This window comes from Tenrec ecaudatus, chromosome 6 (genome assembly GCF_050624435.1).
Source record: "Tenrec ecaudatus isolate mTenEca1 chromosome 6, mTenEca1.hap1, whole genome shotgun sequence".
Lineage (NCBI taxonomy): Eukaryota > Metazoa > Chordata > Mammalia > Afrosoricida > Tenrecidae > Tenrec > Tenrec ecaudatus.
The window spans coordinates 168,436,470-168,463,587 of record NC_134535.1 but is presented as its reverse complement, the minus strand read 5'-3'; the positions used below and the strand labels follow the sequence as shown (position 1 = coordinate 168,463,587).

The following is a 27,118-nucleotide window of genomic DNA, read 5'->3' as shown; positions in this document are numbered from 1 at the left end:
ATGTTGGACCCTACATATATTTGCATAATGTACCTCCATAATGTTTACCCTTCACAGAAGAGTCTAGATAACATTTGAAGAGTACATGCTAATGATAACCTGTAACCATAATTCTTTTTACATTAAGGATGAGCTGCTTAGTAGAAAAAAGAGAGAAAAGAAAAGAAAGACAGGCAACAAGAGTGTGGATGCATCAAAACTCAGTGCTTCCGAAAAACATGAAAGGTGGGAGCATTCATAATATTTTATCATTTGAAACTATTTTCATTTATGGTGAACATAAGTATAATTTAAAGTCATGTATATTCATTTCAGATGTTCCGGCATTTATATCTGTAGTAGGTTTATTATTAAGCTCTAATAATGTGCCGTCGTTTATGAAACAAAGTAATTTAAAGCAAAATTTACAGATTTTCCCCCTTGTTAAGTTTTAATATGTATGTTTAAATAACATAACCCCAAATTCTTAGAACTTGAAATTTTTACAATAAACTTTAAATACAAGGCATTAGTAGAATCTGTCACTTTAGTGGTTAGCTCTGAAGTGACATGATGTAGAAAAGCAGTGATAGGCAGCCCATGGGCTCCAAACGACTCGGTGTTCCTTCTGTTGATCCATAGGAAGAAATAAAGGGTTTAAATAGCTGGCACAGCAGGGCCTGGACTGGATCAGTGTGGGGTGGAGATCAGAGACTATTCTGATGACATCAGTGAGTAATGCTTCTGTGAGGAGCAAGTGACGTTAATTTTTATGTATTGGTTTGTTGATGGTACAGTCCTCATCTGGTTGTCAGCACTTGGGGACATTCTAATGATGCCTCGTCTCTTCTCGCTGAAATAACCACGAGGCTTTAAGAAATCCGTGTGATGAAAAGCGCAGGTTAGAAGGAGGACTTTGAGTTTTCCTTTGAATGTTCCTGACATGTCTTAGCAGCTGCTTTTCCTGGAGCCTTAACTTACATTTCCGTATGTGCTGTTGATACTGCATGTTGGGAAAGACTACCTTTCATCACAGAATAACAGATTAAATGATAACCATCATCTGCTCTCAGAAATAATTTCTCTTTGTTTTTTGTCAAAGTGGGAATTAGTATAAAGAATTCATGATCTTTATAAATGCAATTTGCCTCACAACTTCTGCACATCGTGGTATTTTTAAGTTTGTATTGTTTTCCTTCAGATTGCTGACAAAACCACAATGGCATGATTTGCTTCCATGCAAGCTGGGAATTTGGTTCTGCCTTACACTAAAAGCACTGCCTCATCTAATCCAGGTAAAAGACTTTCATGTAATATTAGATGCTTTCATTTTAATTATTCATGAAATAATTTATGCCCAGTGTCCGCTGTCTGAATGCTGATACACAGTGTATGATTCATAATGTTGATTGAATTGAGTACTATCTCCATAACTGTAAACCTGATTTAGAATAGTTCTAAACTCATTTAGGTATTTATATCTATGACACTCCTCCTATATTGCTGAAAAAGGAATAACTATACTATCTTTAGGACAGGCAAAAAAAATCAATAAAAAATTAATCTAAAACTGAAAGTATGTCCAGTAAAAAAAACAAGACTCAAGTAGCTTGTCCTCCATTACTTTGATAGCATTTAAATACATAGTGTAAAAACTTTGCATGAATATCTACCAATTTATTCAGAAAGATATTTTGCTTTCCATTTTATTTGCAAATTTAAGCGGTATAAAGTAACTGTTCGCTGTATATTGGCACTCAAAGTGTCTGTTTCTACTTAATCTTGATGATCAAACAACTAAGTGTGGGAACGTATCATTTATTTGGCAGATTATCCTAATTTTTGTGCAATTAGCACATCAAATTATATTTTATTATAGTTTTGATTATTTTAATTACTGTACCTGGTTAGAAATTTTAAAATCCCAACTTGCAAACATTTAAAGGAAATGTTTTATATATATTTAGCTTGTAGGGGTATAATAAAACATGTATTTCTTTGAGATTATAATTTTGAGGAGAAATACTTATTTCAGAAAATAAGTGTTTATAGAGGCAGATAATTTTTTACCAAGTTCTACGATTTTTTACACCATACTTTGAGAGCTGTTTTTCCTAATCATTTAAGGAAGTACTTTTGGGTAAGGCATTGGACTGCTAATTGAAAGATTGACAGTTCAAAACCACCAGGAACAAAGATGAGACCGTCTGCTCCTGAAAAATTTATAGTCTAAGAAACCCTGTATGAGGGTGGGTTTTATTGTTCTGTTTTATCCTTGTCATGGTGAAAAATTTATATTTGAAGGAAAATCATTAATGTGTATTTTGACCTTTGAGTAATTACTTTCCAATTCTTCCATCAAAATTGTTAACTTTCATAGTTATTGTGTATAGAGTCTTATATTTTCTTTGCAGTTAATAGATAAAGATTGAAATAGTTGAGTAATTCAATAGCTTAGGTTTTTAAGTTACTTAACATGCATATGTGAATTAAAAACCCATAATGCTGTGTCTGTAAACAATGAGAGAGGGAAAGTATGCTCATTATAGTCATGAAAAGTATTTTTAGGGTTGATTTTGTTATAAGTCTGGTTATTTCTTGTCAGCTTTAGAATTTGTGCAATACTTAAAATGATATAGACAACTTAACCAGCATACTCATAAGGCAGTATGATGGTATATTACATAGAATGTCAACATTAATTGCTTCTTTATAATCTGAATGTGAGTACCTTGAAGTAAAGTTTATTTTGTTAAATTGACACTTTTCTACATTAGCATTACAGGCTGACGTGGAAATAGAATCAATAGATTATGATATCTTAGATTTAGAGTTCATTATTCTGCACGATCTTGTGTTTTTCGAGATGGAACGTGTGAAGTGATTGTTTTGCCTCAGAATAAATTTGTAAACTATACCCAAAACTCTTTATGCTCTTTAAATTGTATTTTTCTTAAACTGCGTGAGCAAGGTCGGCTGGTTGGTTGGCTTTGGTTCTTGTTTTTGAAGGTTTTGCTGACTTGAGGATTCCTGTGGTCTCTCACATTTGAGGTGCTAAGAACAGGACTTTTTAAGTCAAATTTTATCCATCTAATTTTTAAGTTTTATTTTACTTACCTCTTTTTAAAATTGCACTCCAAGAATAAAATAAAATACTTTTCCTTTATAAAGCAAATATTGTTGTGTGTGGCTTAATACCCATTTGTGTAACATCTGATGGGCATTTTTGAGTATGGTTGTGGCCCCATATGGTGTTTTTGTTGTTATTTTTAAAGAGAAAGCAGCTCTCTTTTTGTGTATTACTTCACCCTAATGGTTTTAAAGATCGCAGGCCCCCAGAGTTAATGAAGCATGGGGCTCTCAGGCACATCCCAATTCCCACAAACCCTCTTCCTTAGTCCTCCCACGGCTTCATTCAGATGTACAGGGCTGCCATCTGCAGCTGCACTTCTAGCCCCTTACCTGCTGCCTGCCCAGTCTCCATGGCCATCTCTCCTTGCACCTAGACACGTGTAAGGTTCTGATACTGTGGCTGCTGCATCTCCCACCCTGCCCGCTTGCATGCTCGGCAAGGCCAGCCTCTTGTATGAAGTAGCTGCAGCGCTTAGGCTTGAGAGGAATCCCCTAGATTTTAATTCTCATATAGTCAAGGATCAAAGTAGCTGTCAGAAAAGACTCTGAAACTTGCTTTTAATCATAGAGTAGCTAAAGCAAGTGGAAGAAATAAGGCCAGTCGGAGAATAGAAATTTTCAAAGGGCAGCTCAAGAAGACAAAGGCAAGTATTATCATGAAATGTGCCAAGACTTGGAAAGAACACACTCAGCATATCTTAAACTGAAAAAATTGGGGGGAAATTCAAGCCTCAAGATGCTCTACAGAAAAAATATTGAATCAGGCATCAAAAGAAGATGGAAGCATCAAAAGAAGATGGAAAGAAAACAGAGTCAATCTACCGAAAAGAACTCATTGACATTCCATCATTTCAGAAGGTAGTGTATGAGCAAGCACCATAGTACGGAGGGAAAGAAGTTCAAGCTGCACTCAAAACATTAGCCAAAAGCAGGGCTGCAGGAATTGGTGGAATACCAATTGAAATGTTCAACCAGCTAATGAAGCACTGGAAGAACTCACTCATCTATACTGGAAAATTTGGCTACTTGGCCAGGTGACTGGAAGAGGTCCTAATTGTACCCATTCAAAATAAAGATGATCCAACAGAATGTTCAAATCACAGAACAGTAACACCGATATCACATGCAAGTAAAATTTTGCTGAAAAATCTTCCAACAACAGTGGCAGCAGTCCATTGACAGTGAGCTGCCAGAGGATTCAGGCTAGATTCAGAAGAGGACTTTCAACAAAGCTTGTCATTGCTGATGTCAGGTGGATCTTGGCTGAAAGCAGAGAATACCAGAAAGATATTTACTTGTTTTATTTACTATGCCAAGGCATTCGACTGTCTGGATCATAATAAACTATGGACAACCTTGAGAAGAATGGGAATTCCTGAACACTTCATTGTGTTCATGCAGAACCAGAACTCGGGAATAATGCATGGTTTAAAATCGTGTGTGTCAGGGTTGTATCTTCTCACCACACTTATTCAAACTATATGCTGAGCAAATCATCCAAGAAGCTGCCTTATATGAAGAAGAAGGTGGCGTCAGGATTGGAGGAAGGCTTATTAACAACCTGCAGATGCAGATGATACAACCTGGATTGCTGAAAGTGAGCAGGATGTACTGATGAAGTTCATGGATTGCATCTTTCAGTATGGATTGCAACTCGATGTAAAGAAGACCCAAATCCTCACAACTGGACCAATAGGTAGCATCAGGATACACAGAAAAGATTGACGTGTAAAGGATATTGCCTTGCTCGGATCTACAATCAGTGCTCATGGAAGAGCAGTTAAGAGATCAAATGTGGTTTTTTAGTGGGAAATTTTGCTTTACAAGACCTCTATAGAGTATTGAAAAGCAAGGATGTTTACCTTAAGGATAAGGTCTGCCTGACCCAAGCCTTGGCATTTACGGTGACTTCATATGTACATGAAAGTTGAATTTTGAATAAGGAAGACCAAAGAAGAATTGATGCATTTGAATTGTTGTGCTGGTAGAGAATATTGAAAGTACCATGGACTGCCAAGAGAACAAACAAATCTGTCTTGAAAAGTACAGGAAGAGTCCTCCTTAGAAGCAATGCTGGCAAGAATTTGTCTCATGTACTTTGGATGTGCTGCCCTGAGAGACCAGTCCCTAAAGGAAGACATCGATCATGCTTGGTGAAATAGAGGTGCAGTGACAAAGAGGAAGGACCTCTCAGCAAGATCGATTGGTACAGTGGCTACAACAATGGGTTCAAACATAGGAACCGTTTTGAGGATGGAGCAGGGAGTATGTTCTTCTGGTATACATAGATAGGGCCACTATGGGTCAGAACCAACTTGATGGCACCTTGCAACAACAGCAAAACAAAGAAACAATCCATCTAAATAACTTCAGGTTAAGAAAAATATTTCTATATTAAGTGTCTTATTTAAGAAGATCATATATAACTGTCCCAAAAGCATCAGTGTTCTACGATGCATATACGCACATCTCACTATTGATAGATTATGAATTAATACGAAAGTCACTGCAAACTGAAAAAACACAATAAAATCTATCCTTAACAGCAACTACCCAACAGTTTCACTGATGCTTTGGAAAAGTATGTTTACCAATAGAAAATACTTGCACTGTTACCATTTGTGGGTGAAAAGGCCCACCTACTATCCATTACAGTATTTTGTTAGGGAACACCAGAAAAGCTAATTTTATGTCCTTTTATCTTGTGTGGTGAAGTAGAAGGACAGGACAAAAGAGGAAGAAGCTCAAGGAGATGCCTTGACATCATGATTGCAACACTGAGCCGCACAGGAATAGTTGTGAGGATGGACAGGGCCAGCAAGGATTTGGTTCTGTTGTGCATAAGGTCTCTATGGGTTGGACACCTAACAAAACATATTATGCTTTATGAGAATTTAGCTACAGATTATCGCTTATGGTTATCCAGTAAGATTGAGAAAATGCTCCCAAGTTCACTATCTATTGCTTAGCAATTGAGATCCTTAGGAAAACTCTTTATTGCCTGCTAACCTATCCAAATTATTTTCTATCTCCTGTACTAAATTATAAATAAGATTAAATCAAAACCAAATGCACTGACACTTAGTTGATTCTGACTTACAAGAACACTATAAAATACTGCAGAAGGAAACCCAGGGGATTTCCAAGGGTACAAATCTATGTCAACTTGATATATAGAGTGAAGGGGTGGATTCTAGCCTGTCAATCAGGTCACAGCCTGATGATGCTTCATTATGGGTGTGGCCTCCTCTCTTCCTCCCTGGAGGTGGGACCTCACACTCTCTGTGCTTCACATTCCTGGTAAAAAGCCACATGGAACCAATGTGATGGCAGTCAGAGTCCTGGAGTGGAGATGCATCCACAAGACTCACCCACTGGCCTGTGATCTTCCTACATTTTGCATCATTGCATGTGACTGTGTGAGTCTGAAGAGTGATTATGGACTAGTATCAGATTTATGGGCTAATATCGGACTTACGGACTTGATCTAGACTGGGCTGGGATATTCTCTTAATATACAATTACTCTTTGATATAAAGCTCTTTCATATGCATATACAAGGAGGTACCTCCCAAAAAACAATTTTACTTTTCAAAGCTATGTACTTAAGTTGTTTTTTTTTAACAAAGCAACCTTATCACCTTCAAAGTACGCTTCATACATTTGTCAAATTACACTTGATACATTTTTCAAATCTGCTATTCCATTCTTGGAAACATTTTTCAAACTCATCTGTTTAGATGGCTGACAGCACCTACCTCATTTTCTCCACCTCTTCTGTGTTGTCAAACTGCTGTTCCTGCCGTGTCCCTTTTCATTCACGGAAACAAAACGAAGTCGCAGAGTGAGGGCAGGTGGGTCAGGTGTGTAGGGCAAGAGAGGCATGCTGTTGTTTGCCAAAAACTGGTGCACGGAGATGGCTGCATGAGCAGGTGCATTATCATGATGGTGAAACCAATCCCCCATATGCCACAAATCAGGCCTTTCGTGGTCACATACTGTTATGCAATCTTTTCAGAACCTGTACATTTGAAAGCTTTATTAACAGTCTGACCTGGTAGAACAAATGCACTGTGAGTTCACATTTTCATCTGTTTGGGAAGTTGATAGCCATACAGAATGAGGTTTGTCATTAATCAACATTTCACCTCTTTTGAAACAAGAAAACCACTCGTACACTTGAGTTTTTCCAATAGTGCTGTCTTAACATCACAACAGTTTCTGTGGCATTTTTCCCGAGCAGGACCTAAAATTTCACAGTCGCACACTATTTTTTTAAATTTATTTTTAAAACAATTTATTAGGGGCTCATACAACTCTTATCACAGTCCATACCTATACATACATCAATTGTATAAAGCACATCTGTACATTCTTTGCCCTAATCATTTTTTCTCCTCTTTTCTTTTTTTACATTTTATTAGGGATTCATAGAACTCTTATCACAATCCATACATATACATACATCAATTATATAAAGCACATCCATACATTCCCTGCCCCAGTCATTCTCAAAGCATTTGCTCTCCACTTAAGCCCTTTGCATCAGGTCCTCTTTTTTTTTCCCCCTCCCTCTCCTCTCCCTCCTCCCTCATGTGCCCTTGGTAATTTATACCTCGTTATTTTGTCATATCTTGCCCTATCCGGAGTCTCCCCCCCGCACCCCTTCTCTGCTGTCCCTCTCCCAGGGAAGAGGTCACATGTGGATCCTTGTAATCAGTTCCCCCTTTCCAACCCACTCACCCTCCACTCTCCCAGCATCGCCCCTCACACCCTTGGTCCTGAAGGTGTCGTCCACCCTAGATTCCCTGTGTCTCCAACCCTCATATGTACCAGTGTACAGCCTCTGCCCTATCCAGCCCTGCAAGGTAGAATTCGGATCATGGTAGTTGGGGGGAGGAAGCATCCAGGATCTGGGGGAAAGCTGTGTTCTTCATCAGTACTACCTCGCACCCTAATTAACCCATCTCCTCTCCTAAACGCCTCTATGAGGGGATCTCCATTGGCCGACACTTGGGCCTTGGGTCTCCACTCTGCACTTCCCCCTTCATTTAATATGGTATATACATACATACATACGTACACATATATATACATGTACACATACATACACACACATATATTTTTTTTGCATGATGCCTTATACCTGGTCCCTTGGCACCTCGGCTGGTGTGCTTCTTCCATGTGGGCTTTGTTGCTTCTGAGCTAGATGGCTGCTTGTTCACCTTCAAGCCTTTAAGACCCCAGACACTATCTCTTTTGATAGCCGGGCACCATCAGCTTTCTTCACCACATTTGCTTATGCAGCCATTTGTCTTCAGCGATCCTATCATGGAGGTGTGCAGTCAATAATATGATTTTTTGTTCTTTGATGCCTGGTAACTGATCCCTTCGGGACCACTCGATCACACAGGCTGGTGTGTTCTTCCATGTGGACTTTGTTGCTTCTGAGCTAGATGGCCGCTTGTTTATCTTCAAGCCTTTAAGACCCCAGTCACTATCTCTTTTGATAGCCGGCACCATCAGCTTTCTTCGCCACATTTACTTGTTCACCCACTTTGGCTCCAGCTGTTGTGTCGGGAGAGTGAGCATCATAGAGTTCCAATTTAATAAAAGAAAGTATTCATGCATTGAGGGAGTGTTTGAGTAGAGGCCCAAGGTCCTTCCGCCACCTTAATGCTTCCTATAAATATAGACACATCGATCTATTTCCCCATCCTCATATATATATTTGCATGTACATGTCTTTGTCTAGACCTTCATAAATGCCCTTTGACTCCTAGCTCTTTCCTCCATCTCCCTTGACTTTCCTCCTGCCCTACTACCATGCTTCATCGCCACCTGGGCTAGAGTATACCTCTTCTCTACGCAACCTTACCCTTGATCATTCCCCACCAGGCCTGCCACTCCCCCCTCTCTACCATTTTGGGTCCCATGTTTTTCCCTTGTCCCTGTGTTTGTTGACACCACTTCCTTACCCCCTTGCCCCACCCCCACCCCAAGTCCCCCCGGAACTGTCGGTCCCATTGGTTTCCCTCCAGATAATTCATCCAGCCTGTCCTATTCAGACAGACCTGTGGAGACACTAACATGCACGAAAACAAGACAGAGGAAAACAAAGCAACAGTATACAACCAGACAATAAAACAACAAAAACAAACCACTGACAAAGAACAGAACAAAACAGTTCACAAGAGAAAAGCTTGTATTAGTTCAGGTCACAGCCGCACACTATTCTCTTCAATCGGCCATCACCAAAAAAATGAGGTTTAAGCAAAACGGCTCTTAAGAAAAATTCCGTGTGACCAGAGAAAACCTTCCCAGACAATTCCACTGGGTCCACTAACTCAGAGCGAGTTGCTTAATGCTCAACTAGCAAGCAAAATGCATACTAAGATAGCTCTGCTCCACCCAGTGCAATTCCGGGGTTTGGGGTGGGTACCTTCTTGTATGAGTGTCTCTGGATTTGTTTCCCTGTTAACCTGGTCCAACACACTGCTCCATCTTTCTTCCTCAGAGCAGCCGACGGGTTCACACTGCCAGCATTTCAGTTAGCAGTCAGGTCCTTAGTCATCACGCCACCAGGTTCTTACAGACAGCAATAGTTTTATCAGTAATGGATGTGTAAAGCTTCCTCTGCTCATATATTTAGAATAAACAGTTTAATAAGTTCAGCAAAAAATTAATCATGTAATCAGTGTAAGGGACTATAGAGATGAATGGACCTTTTAAACCTAGTCAGATACAGGTTACAACACACGAATTAAAATAATTGGGGTGCAATGTAATATATAAGGCTCACCTGAAGTGTAAAAAATGACCTCTGAAGATGTTCAGAATACTAAGATGCCCTCTATTAGAATGACCAAGGAAAACTAACAGGAGGAGCCACTTAAACGGAGTCTTGAAAGATGAATAGACACTTAACAGTGTGTACTAGGTAGTAGTGTGCAAAGATAATATTTTAGGGACCATGCTTTCCATATAATCACCCCATATTAAGGTTGGAAAAGATCAGAGGAAAGCCAAGGATGCCCTGGTTTCTTGTTGTGTGTTTTTTAAAGGTAATATCAGATCATTACTGTCAGATTATATTCCAGGTCTCCAAATTCTGAATATACCCAACCCACTTAAGAATTTATATTCTGTCAGATCAGTCTAATATGATCAACACATCAAGGATATTTAGACAAAAATACAGTTAATAACAACAGCAAAGTATTTTATCATGCATGTTTATCAAATATATATCTACATTTTGACGACCAGGAGAGTTAAGATATGTGATGACTTAAATGGGTAGAAAATACTCAATGCAATTCTGTCCTCAGATAAGGTCAGGTAAGGTGCCAGGTAGAAGTAGCTCTTTGATAAGATAGCTCTTCTTACTTTTTTGACACAGTCCTTATTTCCTCCAGAATTTTGCTTTCAAAAAGATATTGGGAGACTTACGAGAATTAGTTGATTTGAAAAGTGAGGTCAGATAACTAAAAGCTCTTATACTTGATACATTTTAAATATTTGATAATATTAAAAAGCCCAAAAAAGAAACTAATGAAAAAGTATATGGAGAGTGTGACTCAGTAAGTAGCTGAAAGAGTAGTTAGTATATGCATAGAGAAATGGAGATAGTAAAATATAGAACTTAACATTCTATTTTATTTATAAAGTAAATAGAGTTTTAAAAATGTGTTTAGGTATAGCTCAGAAAGCAAGTGGGATCATTAGCAGGACACATGGAATGTGAATGACGATACAGAAGGCTTGGGGGCGGAAACTGGTGTGTGTGTGTGGGGGGGGTGCTTGGACTCTGGTGAATCCCCTCTGACCATAGACCAGCGATGTGAACAGGCTTGCTAGCATACAGAATTCATTGGAAAGTGCATTATGGCAGATGTGGTTAGGTTAAAATTTAATTCCTTATAATTTTCTCTCCCTTTTGACCCGCTTTAAAGTTGTTCTAGTTTTTAATGTTTTGTGCTTTCTTTTTGATTGAGGTTTTCCTCTATTTTGTGATTGTTAGCTTTCGTTTCTTGTTTTTGTTTTGTTTTGTGGTAGCTGAAAGCCAGGATGGGTAAATCTATAGAGACAGTATAGGGATCAATGGTTTCTTTGGTGGTGGTGGGGGTGGCAGGGAAGGTTTAGGGGAAATGGGAGCTGATAACAAGGAGTACATGAAAGAGGGAAGTATTCTACAATTGATTGTGGTGATGACTTCACAACTCTTTTTGATATGATTGAGCTGTTGTATGCTCTGTGGATTATGTGCCCATAAAACTCTCTTTACTTTTTAAGAGCTTGGACTAGATGCAGAGGAGGGACTATATGCTTCAGTCTAGAATATAATGGTTCCAATAGAAGAAAAACCCCAACAAAGCTTTGACATTTTGCCAGCCTGCTTCTGTTCTCATAATAGTTTTGTAGGGAATACATCCTCATTTGGAGTGTGACTAAACCAGCCATCTATTTTTGGCTATGTTCATCCTATAATGCTGTGGAATTTTTGTAATCTCCTAAATACCTTTGCTTGATATTTAAAATCTGATAATTTGTTCTATAGCCATGAGAAAATCGATTAAAGAATTATTGTGTATATTTTCAGTATAATTCTTAACAACATTGCCTGTTTTCATCTTTGTCTCTTTGTGTTGAAGCCTCAGATATTTGGGCCCATAATAATTTAAATTGTTATGACTATCAAATTCTCAAAGAAAACCAGTAAATTCAAGTCGTCCCAGATTATGACTAGTGTCAGTCATATTGTTGCTGCTGCTGTTGTGAGGTGCTGTCGAGTGGGTTCGAACTCATGACCCTGTTGTTTCAGCCACTCGGTCAGTCCATCTCCATGATGGTCTTCCTCTTTTTCATTAACCTTCTGTTTTACCCAGCTTGATATCCTTATTTGAGGGACTGATCTCCCCTGATAACATGTTCAAAATACATAACACAAAATCTCAACATCCTCACTTCTAAGGAGTATTCTGTATGTATTTCTTCCAAGACAGATATGTTTGTTTTTGTGGGTGTTTATGGTACATTCACTGTTCTTGGCCAGTACCATACTTCACATGCAATGATTCTTCTACAGTCGTCCTGATTCCTTGCCCAACATTTATATGCACATGAGGAAGGTGAAAAGACCATGGCTTGGGGCAGATGCACCTAAGTCCTCAAAGTGACTCCCTTGCTTTCAATACTTTGAAGAAGTCTCGTGTAGCAGATTTATCCAGTGCAGTACGCCTTTGGATTCCTTGACTGGTAGTGTTGGTTATGGATACAAGTAAAATTAAATCCTTGACAATTTCAGTCTTTTCTCCGGTTATCATGATACTGTCTATTGGTACAGTGTGTGGATTTTAGTTTTCTTTACTAATTAGTTCATATTCCTCTACTTTCTTTTTTAGGTGAATGCTAAAATCAGAATTTATTTGGTTGGTAATCTATGCTTGATATTCTGGGCATTGACCATTCACATTTTTTAAATAGCTAACATATAAAATTTGTATAGGTGTACATTGCTTAAAGATGTAAAACTTTTCATAGCATTAATCCCCAGTCTTACCTATTCTCACAACCAACCTGAACGTAAATGAATGGAGTTAGCTAAAAATTATGGCAAGATATTTCTAGAATGAATGTTCCCATCCCTATCAAAAATGACATGTTGCCTAGGATTGGTGGTTCAGACAAGAGAGGAATCTTCTCGGTGTTACTGTGGCTTTTGACCTTTTTAAAAATACCTCAGAGATTAAAGGGACTGCTATACTACTTTATAAGCCTATGTTTAAATGGAAGCATCATCTCTGCTGTGAAGTTTCTCCCTTGGGGACTACAACTCTTGATAACCCTGGAGGTCACGTTCTTAAAATCAGGACCCTTCTTTTCTAGCCCCATGTTTCTGCCAAATGAGAAGCTATCTGAAACCAAATAAAACGAATTAGCTGCGGGTGAGGCGGAGGGAGTCCCTAAAAGGCTAGGAAGCATTTATAGCAAGTCAAGTTGCCTGCCCTTCCACTCAGAGTTAAACACAGATTTTCTAAGAGATAAGGATGCTTATTTTTACTACTGCGTTAGTCCGGGTGGACTAGAGAAACAAATTCATGGACACTCATATGTGTAAGAGAGAACTTTATATCAAAGAGCAATTGTACATTAAGAAAACATCCCAACCCAGTCCAGAACAATTGCATAAGTCCAATCGTACCCCATATGTTGATACTAGTCTATAAATTCCTCTTTAGATTCACGCAGCCATGCAATGACGCTGAATGCAGGCAGATCACAGGCCAGTGGGTGGAGAGTCTTGTGAATCCCGTGGTGGTGGAAGCATCTCAGCACTTGGGGAGGTCTTCATATGGCTTCTCCAGCTACAGGGCTCTGGCTCCATCGGCGTAGCTCCATGTGGCTTGTCAACAGGAATGTCTCACAGGGAGACTGTGTGTGCCCCACCTCCAGTGAGCTATTTATCTTGGTGGCACCTCCAAATGTGGTCATCAAGCCGTGAACTGACTGATAGGCGAAACTCCACCCCCTCACTCTTAATAGTCTCAAGTTGACACCAGATTATGTAATTACCACAACTGCTGTAAAACTTTTTTATAAAGTTTTTTGGGCAATACTACTTCATGTCGGAAATATATAAACAAAAGTTAATAGAGAAACTTTTTATAAAGCTGAAAATGTAGGATGAAGAGATACATGAAAACTCGAAAAACCTCATGAGACCAATAGTCCATATCTTCTACCTCTCAAAGGAGAGCATAAGATGCAAGTTTTAGGATGTCCATGGATAGAGGGCGACGTAGAGTTTTGTTAGTTGTACAAAAGATAAGAAACCCTAGAAAGGTTAGACTTGGGTAATACTTAAGACCCATAATTCATAGTGACCCTACAGGTCAATGTAGAACTGTTCCTGTGGATTTCCGAGACTAACTCTTTATGGAATTTGAAAATTTAGTCTTTCTCTCAAGGAGTAGTTGGTGGTTTAAAACTGCTGACGTTTTGGCAAGCAGCCCAACACGTAAACACTACAATACCAGGACACAAATCAGAATTTACTCGATGGCAGTGAATTTTTTTTTTTTTGCTTTCTCTTTAGTAAGACCTGGAATGGTAAAGCAATTTCCCCAGAGTTGCACTACCATTTAATGGTGGAAATGAAACTTAAAGCAGATGAAAAGAAATTTGAAAATATTAAAAATAAAAGCTATTAAAGAATAAGTGTTTTAACAACCACATTGCTAAAGCTGGACTCATACTCCTTATCAGTAGTATGTTCAGGTTGATAGCCTAATTATTATTAAGATTATAGAAAGATGCTTGTATTTAGTAAGCTGAGTTTCAGCGGTTCGTCTGTCTAAATGGAGTAAGGAGTGTTTAGACTTTGCTTTTCATTGAAGATTGGTAATTAGATTAGACGAAGGGCTTGCCCGCTTCTGCTGTCTGCTTTATAGTTTATGCTAAGGTACAGATAACCTTGACACCTCAATGGCTTAGAAATTTTCCTAGTTTATGCTACATGTCCATCACGGGAGAAAGGGCTTCTGCGCTCCCTAGCACGTTAGTTACTCATAACGTTGAGGGCTTCACCATCTGTGGCTCCCCCGTCTGGAACATACAGCTTTCTTGGTCCCTCTGGCAAGAAAAGAGAGCTAGGAAATTGTAGAAGCTTTACTTTGTTTGCTTTAGAAAGGACATGATAATTTCATCCTCAGCCCATTGGTCAGAACTAGTTCCATGCCCTCAGATAATCTCAGGAGGGCAAGGAAAGGTGAGGAGACTCTGCACTGTTAGGTGGGCTTGACTCTTAAGAGTAGTATGTACCAAGTACTTTCCTAGGCCCTGAATATACACACATTAAAAAAAATTAAAAACAACTTCATGTCCTCATGGAGATTCCATAACCTGTGGCTTCATGTGCAGAAATCCATGTTACAGGAGTATTGGACTAAAAACACCCATAAAATATCCATTCTTGGAGTGAGGTGTATTTCTGCTTTGTGAACTGCTCACTGCTTGGGGTCTTTGAACTCTTCAAGAAATTTTTTAAGTAATTAAGAGAGATCCTTTGCAAGTAAAAACATTTACCTATGGTTACATCGATACGGAGTTTAAGCTCCTAAACTGCATAGGGATACCATTGCTGATGTCAAATGGATTTGGATTGAAAGCAGAAAATACTAGAAAGATGTTTACTTGTGTATTGTTATTGATTATGAAAGGCATTTAACTATATGGACCATAATAAGTGATGGGTAGCATTGAGAAGAATGGGAACTCCAGAAACTCCATTGTGCTTTTGAGGACTCAGCACATGAACAAAGGAACAGGCATGCAAAGGGAACAAGGGTTTAAAATCAGGAAAGGTGTGCATCAGGGTGGTATCATTTCTCCATACTTATTCAGTCTGTATGCCGAGCAAATCTGAGATGATGGACTACATGAAGAAGGTGACAGGATTGGATGGAGACGTATTAAATAAGCTGCGATATATAGATGATGCAACCTTGCCCGCTGAAAGCAAGGAAGACCCAGAGCACTTGCTGATGAAGATCAAAGATCGGGGCCTTCTGTATGGATTGCAACTCAATGTAAAGAAAACTAAAATCCTCACAACTAGACCAATAGACATCATCATGATAAATGGGAAAAAGATTGCGGATGTCGAGGATTTAATTTTGCTTAAATATGCAGTCAATTTGCTCGTGGAAGCAGCAGTCAGAAAATCAACCAAACCCATTACATCAGGCAAACCTCTTGAAAGTTTAGATGAGAAACAGTGTTGATGCAGGTATACATTTTAATTGTCTTATGTACATATGAAAGTTGGACCCTGAATGAGAAAGACTGCAAAAGAATTGATGCATTGGAAGTGTAATGCTGGCAAAGAGTAACATGGACTACCACAAGAGGAATGCTCCTTAGAAATGAGGATGGCAAGACTTTGTCTGATGTGCTTTGGACATGTTGTCAGGAGAGACCAGTCCTTGACTGGTCGTGCTTCGTAAAATAGAAGGTCAGCAAAAAAAGAACACCTTTGACTCGAATTGGCATACTGGCTGCAAAAATGGACTCGAACAACGCAATTGTGAGGATGATGTAGGACTAGGGGTGTGGTTTGTGCTGGTGTACATGGAGTTGCTATGACTTAGAACTGACTTGACTGCACCTGACAACAACCCCAAAGAATCGTGTGCTATTCAGTTTATGTCATGTCAAAACAACAGCTTTTGCTTCCGCGTAGAACTTAAAATGGGTTCCTTTTCGATATTTGAGTTTGAAGGGGGAAAAAGAGAGTCTGAAGGTATAAGACCAGGGCTGTAGGGGAATCTGGGGTAAGGTTTTTTTAAAAAAATTTTAATCATTAGGGACACATACAACTCTTACCATAATCCATACATATATCAATTGTGTGAAGCATATTTGTACATTCATTGCCCTCACCTTCCCAAAACATTTGCTCTCCACATAAGCCCCTGGCATCAGCTCATTTTCCCCCTCCCTCCCCACTCTTGATAATTTATAAATTATTATTTTGTCATAGTTTACACTGACGTCTCCCTTCACCCACTTTTCTGTTGTCCGGCCCCCAGGGAGGAGGTTACTATGTTGATCCTTGTATTCGGTTCCCCATCTCGACCTCACCTTTTCTCCACCCCCCGGGCATCGCCACCCTCACCACTGGTCCTGAAGGAATCATCTGTCCTGGATTTCCTGAGTTTCCAGCTCCTATCTGTACCAGTATACATGCTCTGGTCTAGCCAGATTTTTAAGGTAGAATTGGGATCATGATAGTGTTTGGGGGAGGAAGCACTCAGGAACTAGAGGGAAGTTGTGTTTCATCGTTAGTACCCTGCATCCTGACTGACTCGTCTCTTCCCCACGACCCTTCCATAAGGGGATGTCCAATGACCTACAGATGGGCTTTGGGTCTCCAGTCCGCACTCCCCCGCATTCACAATGATGGGAATTTTTGTTATGATGATGCCTGATACCTGATCCTGGGGTAAGGTTTCTAATGACAGTCTCATAGAACTATCCTTCGTACCCTCAAAGAGTGAGCAGGTGCATTATCTTGATAGAGAACATGCTAATGTTTTCTTCTGCATAACTTTCCTAAACTTTTTCTTCCTGTTGCATTTTTCAGTTTTTTAAAATTTTCGTCATAATAAGCCCATGTCATCATCCTATACCCTTCAAGAAAACCTACCAAGACTACTCCATTGGATTCCTCCCAAACAGTCATTGAAACCTTTGGAGTTAACCTTTCTACGTAGAGTTTGACTGGCCTGGCATTTCCCTTTGAAGCCACTCGTTTCAAGTAGACCTTGTTCTCTGGATTGTATTGGTCAACCCAACTGTCCACTTTATCATTCATCCCAGAAAATTGTCTTCATTAGCTTCATTCATAGTTAAAAGGTTGATGGAAAACTTGGCTCTTCGAGCTAGCAGATGTTTGTGCAACCCTTTGACTTTCATTGAGCCAAAAGCTTGCTTAAAATGGGAATGCCGAACCATGTACGATCTCAACATTACCACATCAATGGTAATTCTTTTTTAAAATCGTTTTATTAGTGACTCATACAATTCTTATCACAATCCATACATACATCAATTGTGTAAAGCACATTTGTACATTCATTGCCCTCATCATTCTCAGAACATTTGCCCTCCACTTAAGTCTCTGGCATCAGGTCCTCATTTTCCACCCTCCCTATCAATGGTAATTCTGTGGTCTTCTTTGACCATATTCTGGACATCATCCAGTTTCTTCATTCATTGAAGTTGATAGTCTCCTCTCTCTACTCATCTTTGAGGCCTTCCTTGGAACAATTTATCCATCTAAAAACTGTTGTTTTATGTGGATCAGCATTCTGTAAACTTGTTGCAAAGCTTCACAGTGATTTGTGAAGATAACCATTTGTGTTTTATTAAATTTTGGTATTAGCCCTAACCTAAAAATCTTTTCCCCCATAGTACAAAAGAATCCTCTCTGTCTATTTCTAAATCTATATCTACACACATTCTTTCTTTTTGAAAGCACCGTAGGGATACTAAGGCGAGTGTAGTACTGAGAGAACTTGACTGCACACATCCACTGATCACAGACACATAGCTTATGTGGAATAAACCCTGGCATGTTATCGACTGGAACCCTATTAGCAATTTTATCATATGGGAAGGTTCAAAAGACTTTCAAAGGAGCTGATGCTTGAATAGGGTCTTCAAAGACTAGTGAGGCTAGGTTGTTCTAGCTAGAAGGCAAAGCATGTGCAGAGGCGTGAAGTGTAGCCCATGTGGTCTGGCAACTATAAGTAGTTTGCTATAGAATATTGGCTCCCGAACTTATTTGACCTACCATCTCTTTTCCAGGGGGGAAAGAAAAAGAAGAAATTGCTCAGCAACCCCTGACAATTAAAAATGTTTGCGCTATTAGTCTATAATCCAGGATAAAGTGTAGGTATCTGTTTTGTACTCCCCTTAGATTGGTCTAGTGCCCCCCAGGAGCAGTATTGCTCACTTTGAGAAACACTGCTATAAAATATATGAAATTTGAGCCATGACACGGTATGGAACAGCCAGCCTTATTCCCAGGATTTTCATATGCTTAGAGCCTCGGCATGATTTCCTGAGCCTAGTCTTTCTTCCTATGCCTCCCTAAAGCCTTCCTTTTTTGCCCTTCCTCCACTCAGTCAGCATTTAGTCATTCTATCTTGATGCCTAATTGTTTGTGTCCTCAGCCTTTCACCTTCTAAAATAAGAACTGTTTGATACACGTCTCAGGGTTGTGGAAGGAAGTATGTATGCTTCATTATCAGATTGTGAATCTTTAGAGTAACCTTCCAAAGACTTTAAAATCAATTTAACAAATGGGTATTGAATACCTAGTTCATGCCCGGATAGATGCTAGGGATTTTGTGAAAGCTTAGTTTAAAATCCATGCCCTTGAGGAAATCAGAACTTAATAGCTGCCCCAATTTGTACAGATCGGAACATTCTCTTTTTGACCTGAAGTTATTTCCTGTAATAATATATTTCTTTGTGAAGTGACTTAGAATTTATCTTGGTTGAACTTTAGTCATTAACATTTTAAAATATGATACTTTTGTGTTTATTTTTTGAGTATATATTTTACTGAAGGTGGTACTGTTTATCTGTGATTTTGAGAATCTATTGAGTATATGACTAATATGATGGTAGTATTAGTTTGTTGGTCACAATAATTTAATTTATTATACTAAATAATTCAATTCAGCAACATGTTTATCTGTTTATCCCTGTAAAAGCACTTATGATACTGAAAAAAAAATCATTACAGAGGAAGAAATCAGGAAGAAGTGCAAGAAAAGAGTTTAATTTATACTCAAAAAATCTGAGGCCTTAATCAGTTCCCTGATTGATTGAAAAATCATAAAGAGGTGTTTGAATTTATTCTGTTCATCAAAAATTGGAAAGTATAAATATAAAAAAGCACTATTTGTAAAATGAGCATGCTATTTTAAAGCAAATTATATGGAAAATACTGTCAAGGCAAACTACTGATTAATGTATTTATAACTTCTTCTTTAAGGATGCTGGACAGTTTTATGCTAAATACAAAGAAACAAAATTGAAAGAAAAAGAAGATGCATCAACAAGAGCTGAGCTTGAAACACTTCAAAGTGAGTTTTAGACTTTGTCTTACTGTGCTAACCCAATCACATAAAACTAATTGTTTAAATTTGGAGTTTCCCTCAACGTTAGCAGTAATTAAATTTTCTATGTCTTCTTTGCTACTCTTTGGACAGAGTCAGTTGTGCTCAATTTTTTGTATGTGGGAAACATTTTATTAATTCCTGAATCTTCCATAGTGTGGGATCAGAAAGATGAATAAAATTAGCATGACTCATATAGAGCCTCAAGTCTAATGGGCCTCAAAAATCTACTTAAGTCCTAATCTGCTGCAGGCTTACAACTGTAACTGATATTTACTGATAAGCCTAACCAGTTGATTATCCAACTTGCTATATATTATAGAAGTAGTACATGAAAACTGAAGGTATCCATGCTTCTTGTTTCAAATGGCATTTTTCATTTGTAGTATTATATACAATATTAAAATGAATAAATTATTGCTATGTTGCAATGGGGCTTTCATTGAATACTTAAGACACAAGTATGTATTGGCTAAATCAGTGTTACTCTCAATAGAATTACCTTATGGCCTGTGGGCTGATTTATAAAGTTCTTTGTCATAAAATGATGATGATGTCTCTGCAGTGAATCAGAGACACGTGTAAACCATAGATACATGAACGGATTTCGGGCTCACACTTCATTGTAGCCGTAATCTAAGAACAATTAGTCCTTATGACATGGTCCTACTTGATACTCACCCTCCTGAAGAGATTGCTGAAGACGGGTGCTGTAACACAGCAAAGTGAAGGAACCAGATGGTGCCCGGCTATCAGAAAGAATAGCGTTTGGGGTCTTAGAGGCTTGTCTTCAAACAAGCAGCCATCTAAGTAAGGTGCCAACTAAGTCCCCATGCAAGAAGCAAACCAGCCTCTGTGCTCCAAAGATTGTAAATAATAAAATTCAAATAGAAAGAAAGGAACGTTTTGTAGGGTTAAATTGTGACCCCCACTGACTTGCAGAAGGCTATAGAGGACAGTGGAAGACCAAAATCCATGTGCAGGTTCTCCACATACATTAAGCCTTGGCTGAATCCCCTCTGATTCTATTTATTGTTTTATGGAATTTGAATATTTGAATAGCCGTGCTATCAAACAGAACATTGTGAAGTCAATTTTGGCAATATAGTTAGGTTAAAATGTGACACCTTATCATGTGATCTCCCTCATGACGGATTTTAAAGTTGTTCAGGGTTTTTAATATTTTCCTTCTGTTAGATGTTTTTCTCTGTCATTGTTGCTTCTGTTAGTTTTGTATGACTTTCTATATGTGATATCCAGGATAGATAAATCTATAGAGACAACTCGTAGATGAACAATTATCTCGAGGCATGGCAAAGGCAGGGGTGGGGGGGGGGGGATGATTGCACAACTTTTATTCATAGGATTGAGCTATTAATCTGTATGATATGTGAGTTATATGCCAATAAAGCTACTAGGGGGTAAAAAAGACAGGACATAGTTCATGTTGATTACCGAAAAAGTTGAACATCCTGTGAAAGTAGACTTTCCCCCTGGTTTTGGTCTAGTGTCTAATTTTGCCATATCTACAGCTTCCCATCCATATACAGTTTTTCTTGTTAGCTTGCTTACTTTTTATTCAGAACATTATTTCCTCTTCATTGAAATTTATATTTTTATTACCATCGGATGCCCCAAGTAGAATGTAAACTCCATGAAGGTAGAAACTTCATGTTCTGTCCACTGCTGTGTCTTTCCAAGTACTATAAATAGTGTTTGACATATACCTAAAACCAAACCATATCCTCTGCCATCCAGTCTATTCTGACTATACCGACCCTACCCAGGGTTTCTGAAACTTTTCCAGGAGCAAAGAGCCGCTTAACCTTCCTCCCTTGGACGTGGACTGTAGGTTTGAGGTGCCCAGTTTGCGGTTAGCCGTCCAAAGCCTACCCACAGTGCCCCCGGGGTTCTAAATAGGGGCTAGCATATAGGAGGTACACGATAACTAGTTGTTGACTGATTGATGGAGATGAAATCTCTAGTCTTTAAAAATTTCCAGTATGATTATTTCTGGTTTTGTCTTCATTCCTCTTCATGTACCTGGACTCATAGAAAAGAATGCAATTTGCATGTAAGTCTGACCTAGCAACAGTACACAGACGTACGTAATTTCACACAGTAACTTGCATGCTTTTGAGGGTAAGCAGTAAAGCTATTCCTGTAGCCCATAGAAGTGGTTTAACCCAATCAAATTGGAATGGAGCAAATTCAGTATTAATGTAATTATGATGCTTCACCCATTCACTATATGGAAAAAAATAGTTCTAGCTTATTTCCCCTCCAATAATTAAATCCTAGTTTTCTTCTTTACCTTGACACCAAATTATGTTTCAGAAGGATAACTTAAGTTCCTTCTAAACTCACAAAGAGTACATTGTCACTACCTAAATATGTGACTGAGAATTTTAGTTTCTTTATCTGTCAAAGGAACATGTTAACTAGTTGATATCCAGTATTTGTTTCCTCATGCTACTGTAGTAAATTGTCACAACTATAGTGGCTTAAACATAAATTTATCTTGAAGTGTAAATCAGAAGCTTAACATAGGTCTCACTGAGCTAAACTTCAAATTCCTAAAGAAGAGTTGTGTTCCTTTCTGGAAATTTAAGGAAAGAATCCATCTCATTACCTTGTCTAGCTTCTAGAGCAGTGGTTCTCAACCTTCCCAATGCCGTGACCCTTTAATGCAGTTCCTCATGTTGTGGTGATCCCCCAACCATAAAATTATTTTTGTTGCTACTTCATAACTACTTTCGCTACTGTTATGAATCGTCATGTAAATATCTGATAGGCAGGATGTATTTTCATTGTGACAAATTGAACATAAGTAAAGCATAGTGATTCATCACAACAGTATGTCATTATATATTGTGAAATAATTATTTCTAATGACAAATAAATGCATTTTTGTCTTGAAGCATGGTGTAGCATGGGTAAGTCTTCACCCCAGGTACGCATATGTGGACGCATCTGCATGTGGGTGGATCCGTTTGGAGACAGATAGAGGAGACGTGTTGCGGTTCCTAAGACCATTGAAAATATGTGTTTTCCGATGGTCTTGGGCGCCCCCTGTAAAAGGGTTGTTCAACCCCCAAATGGGTCATGACCCTCAGGTTGAGAACCGTTATTCTAGAGGTTACCCACACTGGATCTCGGCCCCCTCCTCCCCCGTCAAAGCAAGTACCGTTGCATCTCTCTCTATTGTCCTGTGGTCAGTCTCTCTCAGCACACTTAGAAAATGATCTGTCTTAAGATTCCATGTGATGTCACTGGGCCTTCTTGAGCTATTCTGAATTCTCTCTCCAGCTCAGAATTCCTCGATCTTAATCACATCTACAGAGTTCCTTTGGCCATATAAGTTTCCAGGGCTAGGACTGGTGATCTTTTGGGGCCACTTCTCTGCCTAGCACAGTTCCTGAACTGTTTTTAAGGGAAGTTTGGGAGCAGAGCTGTTTCTTTTTCATCTGTTGTTTGTAGCATTGAACATAATATTCTACCACATTAAAAAAAAAAGTTCAGTAGTAGATGAATGGATGGATATGTGAATGCATATAATGTCATGAATATTAATTAATGAGTATTAATTGATCACCTATCCCGAATAAAATACTATTCTAAGAAACACATAAATTGATTCAAGAGATTAAATAATGACAAATACATAATAAAATGAAGTCCAACTTTTTAGTTGTTTGAAACAGACTAGAGGGAAAATTTAGGATGATTAGGCAGATATGGATTAGATAATTAATTATCAGTACTTTCATATTATACATAAGATTAAAAATGAAGTGTTACAGCTCTTTTAGAATTTGTCTAGCAGGTTTTTCTGGTTTTCCCGGAAAACCCCCACACACCAGTAAAACAGTTATTTAACAAAACAAAAAAAAAAGATTAAAAATGAAACTGCTATAGCAATGTTTAAATGACTTTATCTTAAATGAATTAATGACAGAATGAAACTCTAAAATATAATTTTTATTTTTAATTAACAATGTTATATAAAACTTTCTAAACATTTGAAAAGTAACCAAAAGGAGAAAAAAATCACATTTATAAGAGGGGGAAAATAAAATAACCCCAAATTTATATCTATAGCAGTGGTTCTCAACCTTCCTAATGCTACAACCCTTCAATACAATTCCTTGTGTTGTGGTGATCCCCCAATCATAAAATTATTTTCATTACTACTTCATAACTGTAATTTGGCTACTGTTACGATCGGATGACCCCCAAAGGGGTCACAACCCACAAGTTGAGAATCTCTGATCTATAGGCCACATTAAATATGCTATATTTAGTCACTTTTACAGCCATAGCCTATCATTTTAATGCATTTTTAATTAAGCTACTTAATTGGTATAATTGGACATATGTATTAAAGTTTCTAATAGTAATGGATTAAGTATGTGTCAGTTCCCTTTGAAAATAGGAGCTAAACATAAAGTATTTATCATAATACTACAAAATCCTTTTGATGTTTGTGATCATTTTCCCAAAATGATTCAAAGATTTTGTTCTGCCTAAGAATTTGACAGCAGTGCGCATACAGATTACATTATTCTTGCTGATTTCTCTAGGAAAATAGATTATGTAAAAAATCTAAAATTTTAAATCTCTACCTGAAAACTCTTCCTAAATGTTAACAGTTTTTTGTAAAGTTTGAAAATCTAACACTACCTCATGAGTTATTGAATTCTAGAATGGAATAGTAAGTGCCAGAAAGCATTTAAAAAACCACACTCCTACCAGACTCTGAGTAATAAGACTTCTTTTACTTTTGTTTTTAAGATCGGTGGTATATTTAGAAAAGGTGTTGATATCAACATTAGAAGTGTTAAAGAACAGTCACATTCACTGTTAATAATGTCAGAAACTGTCATGTATTTTAAAATGTAGTCTCTAATGATTACGTGCAAAGAATCTTTTAATTAATTTTGTTAACTTCATTACAATGTTCTGCATTGTATACTTTAGAATTAATATATAAAGGCCCAGAATCCCCCGGTGTGTGTTTTATTTGTCCCTATCGTTCTTAATTTTAAAGACCATCATTGGAATACTGAGTTCATAATAACATTTCCATCTACTTAATTGAGTAAATGCATATCATGCAGATTAGCCGTAGCTATTTCATGCTGCCTGTTTTTCATGACCTGATTGCTAATGTGCCCTCATGTCTGTCTGCTCCGCTGAGATTATGCAGCACCCTCTGAGGGCTATTCTAGAACTACGTTGAGTAGGGCCTTGTGATCTTGTTAGGTGCTTGTGAGGGGAAGAAACGTTGTGAAACAAGGTAATTTCTCAAAAATAAATATTCTCCCTGGAAGCCTATGTAATAAACTTTGTGGATATCTACTTGGAAATTTCCTACCACTTGTTTGTTATTAATCTTTTAATAATTTTGTTATTTAGGTAAATAATTTGGACAAAGATCTAAAACTGAGTGTTGATCCCTTATCAAAAAATGGAAGAAAATGTATTTGATTGTTAGTTAATTGAACGTAAAGGTCACAACTTAAATGGTCAAAAATTGGGAGGAGGGGCCTACAGAAGCAAAACTTATTATTTTCCTTACCTATTTCTCTATCCTTTACAGCCTGCACAGTTTTCAAATGGGATTTTTTTAAGTGGGGGAGGCGAGAGACTTAGCCAAAATAATCAAACCCTATTTGCCAGGAACTTCTTGTTTTCAGAAATGATCATCGAGGGGGGTGAGGGACCTTCAATTTTTTTCATGGATAAATTTCATTATATTTTAATCCCATTAACTTTTTTAAGCCCCTTCATATTTCCACATATTAGTTTGGGGCTTTCTTTGTGTTGTGTGCCCCAGGGGTGGACCTGAGTAAGGGGTGTGAGGCGTCACAGTAGGGGGAAAGCACTTACATGAAGCACATGCTTTTCTGTTGGACCGGAAGCACTCACCTTTCTTAAGGTAAAGGGAGGCTGGTTCTGGAGAAAACTAAGGTTCATGAAGAAAGGTGATGCTGGTGCTGATGTGTGAGCTGATTCAGGAGTCAGGGAAGCAAGGAAAATGAAAGTAGTGGGGGCATAGTGCCAAAGTAGGTTTTAACATTTTGCCCATGGTAATATAGGTACTGAGTGTTCATGGATAGAAGAATACTATCCTCGATAAGTTAGGTAAAGACTTACTACATATAATTAAGACACTAGCTCTAATATGCTTGAAAGCAAGGTAACAGAAACTCTGTGCCTTACGTGTGAGAGCGATCAAGTCAACGCCGGCGCAGGGTAGAACTCCTCTTGAGTCTTCTCCCAGTCTGTAGCTCTACCAGGGCTCTTACATGGGAGTCCTCGTCCCCCCAAATTTGTATGTTCTAATAACAATGGAATTGTAGATTTTAAAAAGTACATAGCTCAACTGTAAATTTGCAGTTCCCATAATAGTTCAAATCATGATACTGTGTATGCTCAAATGTAATGTAGTCTTAGTTTTCCCACTGAAATGGTTCAAAAACAGTTTTTTATCCAATTGACTATATAAGCAATTAGGGTTATAGGTTAGGTAGTCAAATTCAACCAAAGTTGGACTAGACCGGAGCATGTATACAGGTATAGATAAGAGATGGGAACTCACAACACACGGAATCCAGGAATGGGAATGGGAATAGTGATACCAGAAGGGTAGGGGGAAGGGAGTTGCGGAGTAGAGGAAGGGGGAACTGATCACACTGATGGGCACAAACCACACACACACCCTTCGCGGGGAAGAACAACAGAAACCATGGGGTAAAAGAGACAGCAGTCGATGTGAGATATGAAAATAATAATAATTTATAATCTATCGAGGGGTCACCAGGGTGGCGATAGGAGGGGGGAAAGAGGAGCTGATACCAAGGGCTTAATAGAAAGTAAATGTCTAGAAAAGAATAATGGCAACATATGTACAAATATTCCTGATACAGTTGATGCTTGGATTGTAATAAGAGTCGCAAGAGCCCCCAATAAAATGATCTTTTAATAATAAAAAAAGTTTAACCTATTTATTTAGATATGAGTACCTAATTAAATTTATATATTAAATAAAATACAGGTTATAAGTTCCCATAAAGATCTGATTGTGTTTGCTTTTTAGCTTTAACTTGTTTATAGCTATAAACATTGTTTATAGATATGACTCCAGTGCCAGGAATATGGTAAATGCTCGATAAAATTTTTTGGAAGGAGTTTTGAGATCCTGCCCTGCCAGTTCCTTCTCTCGTCGTTTCTTAAGCAGTGCTATTCAGACTCTCAGACTTACTCTACTCACTGTTTGTCATCACTGACACTGATTTCTGAAGGATCTA

General features: G+C 38.2%; 1 protein-coding gene and 1 non-coding gene across 2 annotated transcripts in view; both read left to right on the top strand.

The window, feature by feature from the left end:
* The window catches only part of DNAJC1 (DnaJ heat shock protein family (Hsp40) member C1), a 220,398-nt gene that overhangs the window by 87,264 nt on the left and 106,016 nt on the right, over positions 1–27,118 (top strand). Inside the window, exons 5-7 of the mRNA XM_075552477.1 lie at positions 128–225; positions 1,181–1,274; positions 19,682–19,772. Of these exons, the coding sequence (XP_075408592.1) occupies positions 128–225; positions 1,181–1,274; positions 19,682–19,772 (283 nt within the window). The remainder of the gene's footprint in view (positions 1–127; positions 226–1,180; positions 1,275–19,681; positions 19,773–27,118) is intronic.
* Positions 23,598–23,659, top strand: LOC142452098 (U7 small nuclear RNA). The gene has a single exon (XR_012785154.1). It is a non-coding gene; the product is annotated as a U7 small nuclear RNA (small nuclear RNA).